We start from the raw sequence: 10,789 nt of genomic DNA, 5'->3' as shown, positions 1-10,789 counted from the left end.
TTTTGTTTGTTTGGCAAAACCAGGGATGGAACCCAGGCCCTTGCGCTTACCAGGCAAGCGCTTATTCTACTGAGGTATCTCCCCGGCCCCTGCACTTTATGTTAAAACATTTTTTAATAATCCTACTCATTGTCTTCCTAAAATGGCTTCACTGAGCTACAATTCCTATATTACAAAATTTACCTATTTAAAAACACAGTATGGGGGCAGCAAGATAACTCAGCTGTACAAAGCGCCTGCTTAGGCAAAACTAGGACCGTGGTTTGCTCCCTGGCAGCAGCCCCGCCCTCGGGTGGGCTGGGCCAGCCAGAGTCCGAGTGCAGTGGCGCACACCTGTAATCCAGGGGTGGGGAGTCGGAAAGCAGCAGGGTCTCTATGAGTCCAAGCTGCATAGCGATACCCTGCAACAACCAAATACATTAATCAATCAATCAATTAATGAAATAAAAATAATATGGCTTTATTGTCTTCACAGCGTTCCACAACCATTACCATATTCAGGTTCAGAGTATTCTGATCACATTCTCAGGAGCCCATCCTCATTAGTAGTAAATCTTCTGTCTCCCTTCTCCTCCAGCCCATTCCCTGTATCTTGGGTCATCACTACTATGTCTTCATCTGCAGATTCTCCTGTTCTGGACGTTTCATCTGAATGAAATTGTACACTATATAATTTTTGGTGACTAATTTCTTTCATTGATGAATTAAAGATTCATCCATCATATCTGTGTATCAGGACCATTATTCATTTGTATAAGAATAATATTTCTTTCATAAATACATCCCATTTATTCATACATGATACATATTTTTAATTCATTGATCACTATGCATTGAGTTAATGGTACTAGTATGTTTCTGCTGTTAGGTATGGTGAAAAATACCAGTATGAATATTTGTGTATGTTTTGTGTGGATGTATGATTTCATTTTTCCAAGGTATACAGATAGCAGTGGAATTATTGGGTGACATGGTAACTGTATGTTTGACACTTGTACGTTGTCTCCCAAAGTGGCTTTATGTTTTACTTTTCTCCCAGTGAGCACTGTGTGAGGCTTTCAGTTTTTCTGCGTTCCTCACAATTGTTATCTTACCTTATTTTTAGAATGGTAGACATAAAAATGTAAAGTACTGTGATTTTATCTTTTTATTTGCTTACTAGATATTTGCTTAACATTTTGTCTATTTTATGACGGTTCTTTGTTCATTTAAAAATGTTTAATTTTGAATTCTTTACATATTTTAAATATATATCTCAGGTGGAAAATGATTTACAAATTTTCTCTATGGTTCTGTAAACTGTCTTATTTAATGTGTTCTTTTAAACATAAATATTTAAAAGTTTTATGAAGTCTAGTTGGTCTATTTCTGCCTTTATGCTTTTAGTTTCAGATTCAAAGATATTTTCTCAAATTGAAAATATTATGGAAATTTGTTGCTCTAATTTGTTTTTAATTGATAGTTTTTAATCTTAAAATTAGCAGTTGTTCTTTTAAAGATGTTTTTAATAATAATAAAATGCCTGTAAGAATAGTGTATCCTAATGTGACATTAAAGTTTGTAACATAGATACATGTGTCATAAAGATAAATAACTAGGGGGACAACCCGCTCACCTGCCCCCCAATCCTGTCCCTCTCTGGGACAGGAGCTTTCTTTCCCCCAATAAATATATTCTGCTCATAAAAAAGATAAATAACTAAAAGTTTCATCATTTATTGTATGTGTCACATTTTACATCTTATTACTAAAAGGCATATTTTTCCTCCTGTCTTTAAAATTCATTATTTTAAATTTTATTTAGAATACTTCATATCTTGTTTAGGGCTATCCAGACTACTAACTTGAAGAGAGGGTAGACTAAGAGACTGTTTGCTACAAAAATGTCACCCGAGATGCAGGAAGACTTGATATCCCTCCTTTTAATAGTATGCTATATTTACAGTGATGATAATGTAGGTATTGTACATAGGAGACCAGAGGAAAATGGTGAAGATATCTAGAAGCGGTGATTACAGCCTTCTAAGTTTTCTGTTAAATTAAGAACAACATAACACTATTAATGTGCTTTTACAGTTAGATTCTGTGGCCATGGGCTCAGATCTTTACATTTAAGATTTAACAACAAATTCACAAACTATTTAGCCACCCTTATTTAAATACTTTGGAATACTTCAAAGATAATTGTTACTTATTTTTATTCTTCAAATTCTTAATTTTTCCCACACGACCTGCTACCTGAAATATATCCTTTAACATTGTGAGGCATGTAAGCATTGTGCCAGTTCTTACTTCTATTTTACCATTCTTACCTGTGTGCTGCAAATTATTCTTTTGCTACAGGTACTCAACACTTGTAATATAAATGTTCATTTATTGGATTTAATGGATAAAAAGTGGCAGTCAGTAATTTAAAAGTTAATTGTTTCATAAAAGAAAAGATTTGTGCATGGCCAAATTCACTTCCTTTTATTAAAGTATGCATTTTTCATCAGTATTAAAAGTGAGCCAATGACCAGGGAGATAGCTCAGTAGAATAAACGCTTGCCTGGCAAGTGCAAGGTCCTGAGTTCAATCCCTGGTACTGAAAGAAAGAAAAAAAAGTGAACTGGGATTACATTGCCGAGTAAATTTTACTAATGGTTATGAAGCAGAAATATGCTAATAGTGGATGACTGGATGGAAATATCATAGGAAACTTATAAGAAGCTATCGGGGGCCAGGGAAATGGCTCAGTGGAATAAGTGCTCCCCTAGAAAGCGCGAGGTTCTGAGTTCAATCCCCGGTTCTGCAAAAAGAGAAGCTCTTATCTATATCATGTCAGAAGACATGATTATTGTGTGTAGGCTTTTCTTTTGATTGATTTGCCACAGGAGATAGGATATTTCCACTTATTTCTTATAAATTATAAGTATCCAAAACAGCACAACAGGTTTTTTTTTTTTTAATTTTATGTATTTGTTACAGGGTCTTACCTTGCAGCTCAGACTCATAGTGATCCTTCTGTTTAAGCCTCACCATAGAGGAGATTACAGGCATGTACCACCACACCCTGGTTTCAGTGGCCTGCTAGGCACTCCCAAGGCAGAGTTGGCACTGTGGTACCAGGGATGGAACCCGGGCCCTTGCTCTTACACTTGCCAGGCAGGTGCTTAGACCGTTGAGCTATCTCTTTGACCAGCACAACAAATTTGATCTTAAAATGCCAATAAGTCTTTCTTTATTTCTTGTTAGTTTTTTGACAACAAGGAAGTGATTGTTACTATACCAGTCTGTCCTCTGTTGATATAACAAAGTATCTGAGGCTGAATACTTTATAAAGTGAGAAGTGCTATCTTAAAGAAAACGTTTATTTAATTTCCGATTTTGAATGTGAAGAGCATGATGGGAATATCTGCTGGCTCTAGTGAGGGCCTCTTGGAGCATCACAGGATGGTGGATAGCTCAATGGTGAGAGCATGTGTAAAAGTTATCATTTGCAAGAGCTCTTTTATTATTTTCCAATTATGGTTGGCATTTGTTTCTTTTTCCCTGTAATGCATTTCTTGTAATACTACATAGTCCTGACCTCATTTGACATAATAACTTATACTTGAGCTCCTTATTCAGAGATACCTGAATTCAGGTGCTGCCTCTGATTATTTAATATACATTTTTGGAAAATTGATACTAGTTCTTAAGTGGCTTCCACATCTGTTAATGAAGGTAATATAGTCTGTAATTTACAAGTGTCTATTGTGTTCAATTCTGGTAACCTAGCTCCAGCACATGTATGGTATCTATGTGTGCCTTCTAAGTACTGGTGTACTTGGTTTTCTTACTCAATAATTAATAAACATTTAGAGGACATTTAGTCTTGTTCATTTTAGACCTTGTTTTAAAATGTTACTTCCCAGGTGCAGATGTCAGGGGTTCGATCCCCGGTTGTGCCGCGCTGGCCCTGACCCCAGGGCGTGCTGAGACAGTGATGGAGACTGGGTGTGATGGCGCGTGCCTGTAATCCCAGCTCTTGGGAGGCTGTAAATATGAAAATCACTACCAGTCCTATCTAGTAGTGAGACCCTGAACACCCTGTAGACCTTTCCTAAAATACAGAAAAATAAATAAATAAATAAAATGCGATTTCCTCATTCTATCCTGTTCCGCAGGATCTCGCCTTCGCCAGGAAGACTTCCCCCCGCGGATCGTGGAGCACCCCTCGGACGTCATCGTCTCCAAGGGTGAGCCCACCACTCTGAACTGCAAGGCCGAGGGCCGGCCCACGCCCACCATCGAGTGGTACAAGGATGGAGAGCGAGTGGAGACGGACAAGGACGACCCCCGGTCCCACAGGATGCTTCTGCCCAGCGGGTCCTTATTCTTCCTGCGCATCGTGCATGGGCGCAGAAGCAAACCCGACGAGGGCAGCTACGTCTGTGTGGCGAGGAACTACCTGGGCGAAGCCGTGAGTCGCAATGCTTCCCTGGAGGTGGCATGTAAGTGAGCTCCGCAATTCTGCGTGCTTTTATTTCTTTTTATTAAGCTTAGATTTTTCTCTCAGCAATATTGATACCTAAAGGATAAAACAAAACACTTTTCCCACACAGTTTTACTTTGATTTCTCCAAAGAAAACTTGTTAAGATAATCAGTCTAAGTGCTGCCAGTAATATGTTTATTCAATATCAATGTGGGAATTATGCTTCATTGAAGCAGGCAGTAATACAGGATGCTGATCATACTTAAAATTTGAATTATTGGTGAAGGATATACTCAAGTATTAAGGTTACTTGTGTTAAAATGCAACCTTGACATGTAACATGGCATTAAATACAAGGCATAAGTTCTCTATATAGTCACATATGATGCATTCATAAAGCCATAAATATGACACAAATTATATATAATACCATTGTCTGACTATAACTGTAAGTTAAATATTATATAATTCTATGACTGTAAATATAATTTATATGTATATGTGACTTCTACAAGTTTTGTAAGTTTTCAGAAGCACATATGTTCTTATCTCTAGATTATCTTACTCTTTTTGTTCCAGGCTGAATTCAGGAATGATTATTCTAATATGGAATGGGGGAAGCCTCAATAACAGAAATTATATTTTAGTTATTATGATGGATTCGTACATGTTCACACATAGGAGTGCCTCCTGTTTCTGTTTAATTTTGATCATCAGCATTAGCAAAGCACTTGCCCTCCTGTGAGCATCTTTTTTTGAGTTCTTTAATTTTGTTTCTTGTACATGTATATATTCATCATTTAGCCCCAATAGCAACACTAAATCAAATTATCAACACTTTACATCTATTTAACACAGATTGCATGGATCTGTTTACTTCATGTATTGTTTTATAAAACAAATTAGTGGTATATGACAGATTACTTTGGCTTACAGGTAAGGAATTGGAATTGTAATTTAAATAGTAGTATGTAATGTCAATTATTTGTTTTGAGGGAAGTGTTTATCTAAAATGAATTATGAATAGGATGGCGTTATAGGTTGCATATAGTTGTCCTGAGAAAGCATCCTGCAGTCACTGGGGCGGCTTCTACAGCTTGTGATAAATTCATGATCCAATGCTAGGATTATGGGTGTGAGTGCTACCCCTGTCCTGGGCAGACAGCCTGGGCGTGGTGTAAGGAAGGAGAGGCTCGCTCTCTGCCTCCGCTGCCACCGTGGCTGCCACTGCACCTGCCTTTTTCCTCATGTTTTACTGATTTCTGCCTCCATGAACTGCTGCCCTCTGCCATGTGCCACTCTGCCTTGGAGCCAGCTGAATATGGACTGAAAACCCCACTACGTGTGAGCTAAATAGACCTTTCCCTCCTTAATATTGGGTGACAGATATTTTGTCCTAATAATGAGGGAAAAGTAACTGAGACAGATGGTAACTAATTGCAGCTACAAAAAGTCTGTACTTTTAAACTCTCTGGTCCTCTTGTAGATTTCCACAGAGAAGTGTAGTTGAGGAATTCAGATGCGTATGCCTTTCTGTGGAAACTGGGAGCTGCTCACTAGATGAGAGATCCTGGTAGCTTAACTTTAATAAGCTGGTAGTTGTAATTGTATGCCACAGAGTTTCTTACTGTACTACTCAACAGGTATGTGTATATGGAATTCTAAATAATATATCCTGATCTTTACAAATGAAAGCATACTCTACTATCTCTAGTCAGCTAGCCCAATAGAAGCTGCGTTCATCATCCAGGCTTCTGATTGACAGTTTTTACGAGGAAAAACCTGGAGCCTAGGGAAGCTTGAAATGTATATAACTCCAATAGCAAAACATCCTCTGATCCCAGCTTTTTATGAAAGCAACCTTCAGATATGTAAATAGAAGAACCTTAGAAAGTGAAGCCATTTCGCACCAGGGACCAAGTCTTTCCCTTTTCAAATAAAACACAATTTCAATAAAAACTGAGATTATGTTCACTTTATTGATATTTTAAATATATAAACAATACATCAGTAATACAAATTCTATCTTTTCCACTTTTAACTTGAAATATCTCATTTCTGGAACTTAGTTCAAACATTTTAAATATCTCCGTGGCAAATTCTGCGGACTTACACCCCTCCATTTCCTTTATGTTAATAGGACAAATTGTTTTCCCTCTTTATAGGTAAGATGGTGAAAGCAGATGAAACTAAGGATGCTGACTGACCAGCAGGCAGATAATAAGTTAGTGAGGAATCCAGGAGCAGGCCACAGGCTCCTAACTGTTAATGCTATGAGAAGAAACATCCTATAAAATCTGGCTTATTTAAAAATCTTTATTCATTTGGTACAGGGTCTCCCTGTGTAGCCTGGACTCATAGTGATCCTCCTGTCTCAGCTTCCCCAGTGCTGGGGTTACAGGTGTGCACAACCATGCCCGCTTTCAGGTTGGCATGGTGCACTTTGGGTTCAGGGACCAGCATGGCATGCAGTACTGGGGATCAAACCTGGGCCCTTGTGTTTGCCAGGCAGGTTCTTAGACCACCAAACTATCTCCTCAGCCCCTGGTTTCTTTTCTTTTCTTTTTTTTTTTCTTTTTTTTGGTGGAATCAGGGATTGAACTCAGACCCTTGCGCTTGCCAGGGAAGCGCTTATTCCACTGAGCCATCTCCCAGGCACCCCTGGTTTATTTTAAATAAATGAAGTGGGTTTTTTTTTTCCACCATTTTTTTTTCTTTTAAGTACATAACATCGATAATTGTTTTTAAATCTTTAGCTAATCTTGCTTCCCCAAATTAAAGTTTATCTAAACTGGCTAATCATTTTAGTATGAGGCAGTCATAAACACTTGTTTCTCTGAGTTTTAGCTTTGTTAAAATTGCTCCCAACACACATGCATCTTTTATTTTTATTTCAACTAAACGGATTACTGTCTTTCCTAATTGCATCATTAATAATGGATCAAACTGTTTTAGAAAGAAAATTTTAAACTGTGATTCTTTTTCATGTAATGTGACAGTAGCATTTTTTTTTTATTTTCAAATAAATGAGCTTTAAGAAATGTTTGAATTACTTATGATCTAGAGAGGAAAATAGGAAGGCTTCCAAATTGGATTTAGCGCGTGAGTAAACCTCTTTCATCTGATGCCACGTCAACAGCGCAGGCCGTTTGCGGTGGCACAAGATCATATGACGTTCATCTGTGTGACACTCAGATCCTTCCATTCCCTCATCAGCTTTGTCTTTTTTCTGTCCCTCAAGACACATTACTCTGGAAATTTGGTTCTAAGCCTCATGAGCTTTTCTTACCTATCAGCCTTGCCTCATCTACTGTGATCTTATCTTACCTACTGGAAATGGTTCAAATCACATAGGGATCTACAAATTATACCCCTTTATGGTCAGTTGGGGAACATGGGGTATGATTCTCACATATACACGACTAGTGCAAATGAGTGTATGGTCAGTTTGGCTTATTATGCGACATGCACACGGATATTAAGGCAGAAAATCTTATTTCTATTTAAAACAACAACAACAAAGAGCCTTCCAGAATTGAAAACCATCTTTCCAGTGGAGATTGAGGCTGTAGGAGTAGCGAGAGCAGAGATGACTGCGGACTGGTGAGGCCAGGACCCTTGCTGGGAACACCAGGGTTTAATAGAGAACTGAGGAGAGGAGTACCAGTGCCAAGTTCAGGCTCAGAAGATGTAGTGGAGGGAGAGGGTGTGGGCGATGAAATGACAAGGAAACAAATATATTTAAGAAAGTTAGTGGCCTCCACCATGTTCATAGGATATTGCTGTAAAGTACAGAGTATCTGGCAATGGAGAGCAAGCACAGAAGGTGAGAAAGTGTAGGCGTGAAGGAGGAGTGGCATACTGTGATGTCGCTGCACCATTGCATTTGGGACCAGATGCTTCTCTATATGGGAGTATCATTCTATATTGGAACTTGTTTGTTTAGAAGCATCTTTGGCCTGTGGCTACACAATACCAGTTGGACTTCCCTCTAGGCCCGTTGTGTCAACCAAAAATGTCTGGGCCAGACCTTGCAACATGTCCCTGGAGTACAGTTAGATAAGAACCACTGGTGTGGTTGTGTCTAGGTTGGCAGGAATGTGTCTAAGCTGGGTATAGTGGTGCACTACTAGAGTTCCAGCATGCAAGAGGTTGAGGCAGGGGGATTGCCAGAAGTTCAAGATCAGCCTTGCCTGCAGAGTGAGTTCTTGTCTCAAAAAAGTATATAGATAACTGATAAATTTGTGAAAGCCTTTTACTAAGAAAGGATTGCTTTGTTTAAAATAGTGTGTTTGGCTCCATTTACTTCACCTTGCTTTTTATTGTAATTACAATCATACTATATTTTGCTATAATATAAAATATGAAACTTTACTGAGAGCCATCTATCTTGATTGATTTTGAGGAACTCAACCTTTGATTTTTCTCTAGCATGTTTATATTCTCTGTGCATATTATATATTTCAGCTTTATGTAATGGAGCAATACGATAAAGGATCAGTAATTGCAGTGGCCATTAGAGATACCTCATTATTGCTTCTTTTATTTTAATTTGGAAAAAAGTAGTTGTTGAGAAATGACTTTCAAATCACTCAAACCAAAGAAAGCTCTTTAAGTAAGAAGCGATTTTTAAAGAATTAGAGAACAACTGAAGAAGCCGAAAGCAAAGGACCTGGCACTCAAGAAGTTAATGCCTGGTCTTCCGACCAGGCCACCAGGAGCGCAGGGCAGAGCTGACAGATAGGGTTTCAGCACCGGACCAGGGCGCTGGATCTGGGAGCAGGAGGAGCTCAAGGCCCTGTGCAAGGGCAGCTGCCTCTAGAGATAGCAGCTGTAGCCCCAGGTGGTGAATATATGACAGCAGCTTGATCTATCGACCAGGAGAAGTGGGGGTTCTGGCCTAAATGAAAATTCATGAAAAATTGATGAAGTCCCCAGATTATTTTTTCCGTTTCCTTTTTGCAGCACTGTGCCAGTGCAGGGAGGAGAGATTAAATGAGGTACTGAACGCTTTAGTGCGGGAGGTTGTGGTTCAAAGGTCAGGGGTCACGTACAAACCAACCTTTTTTTTTTTCTTCGATTACTTCTAAAGCAATACATAAGAACTTTTCAGGTTAGCTGTGATTCACCTTTGCTTTCATAAATAAAACAGCCAAATGTTCAAAGTTGGCTTTTGAAGCAGCTACAAAAGAGAGAAGAGCCATGATTCTTAATTCAATTGGGGAATAACAAATAGATTAAATTCTATGGCTGCAGGGTGATTTCCCTTTTGTTCTTTTTTTAAAAAAATTGTTTCTTTCCTTTTTTTGTGGTTTGCATGCTCCATGTATCAAGGCTCATGCTGTAAAAAAGTCACTTAGAGAGGGAACAGGTCTTGCATTATTTATGGGTCACAGATTGCTAGAATAGCAAAGCTACAGGCTGCTCTGCAAACAGAATGATCTTGTTTGCTTTGAATTCAAAGTGAAACTGATGTTTTATCTGCACAAGGAAGGAAGGAAGGTTACAGAAGTAGACTGGCTTCAGAGTGAGGAGACACAGGTGGCCTTGAGACAGTCTCCTCTATAGATAGCTTCAAGTGGGCAAATATGGAAATTCCCAGGTTTTATTTTAGTTTTTGAATGTATATGGATTTCCAGACAATCTTTATTGTTCATAAAAATATCAGATAATTTTAATGAAAGAAGGGTATGGCATGGAGAGCTTTTCTTTACTTTCTTTTACTTTTTGTTTTTGTGTGTGTAGCCAGCTCAGCCCACCCTAGGGGCGGGGCAGGTGTGCCAAGTGGTGCCTGGGATCCAGTGCTCCCTGTGCTTGCCTAAGCTTGCCGAAGCAGGCGCTTTAGACCGCTGAGCTATCTTGCCAGCCTGAGCTTCTCTTACAATATGTTTTATTGAGCTCTAATTCATGTACACTATTTTTTTACTCATTTTAAATACACCAGTTAACATTTTCTTAGGATATCCAGAGTATTCATAATCACCATCAAATATAACTTAGAACATTTTAATCACTTCTGAAAGAAGTACATTAGCAGTTCATTTTCTTTCTTCTTGAATTTTCTCTGACCCGTCTCAGAGTAAGCAATGGTATATGTTCTACCCATATGCATTTGTCTATTTGCTTATGGCATCATATGCTATAGACTGTTTCATGACTGAGTTCTTTTTTTTTTTTTTTTGAAGAATAGTAATTATATTTATTTATTTTTTTACAGGAATTAATTCCATTTTTGATATTTCTTTTGATTTTTTTGACATCAGTTATTTTTATTTTAAAGAAGAAAGAAAATAACATCAATGGTACAAAATCTCAAAACAAGATTTTAGGAGC

The 10,789-nt window shown here is 38.3% G+C and overlaps 1 protein-coding gene across 1 annotated transcript in view; it reads left to right on the top strand.

The window, feature by feature from the left end:
• The window catches only part of Robo2 (roundabout guidance receptor 2), a 644,932-nt gene that overhangs the window by 54,511 nt on the left and 579,632 nt on the right, over window positions 1-10,789 (top strand). Inside the window, exon 2 of the mRNA XM_023724123.1 lies at window positions 4,148-4,474. Within this exon, the coding sequence (XP_023579891.1) occupies window positions 4,148-4,474 (327 nt within the window). The remainder of the gene's footprint in view (window positions 1-4,147; window positions 4,475-10,789) is intronic.

The sequence above is a fragment of the Octodon degus genome, unplaced genomic scaffold (assembly GCF_000260255.1).
Source record: "Octodon degus isolate 3935 unplaced genomic scaffold, OctDeg1.0 scaffold00106, whole genome shotgun sequence".
Taxonomy (NCBI): Eukaryota; Metazoa; Chordata; class Mammalia; order Rodentia; family Octodontidae; genus Octodon; species Octodon degus.
Note: the sequence above shows the minus strand (reverse complement) of the source record. Positions and strands in the feature narration are given on the sequence as shown.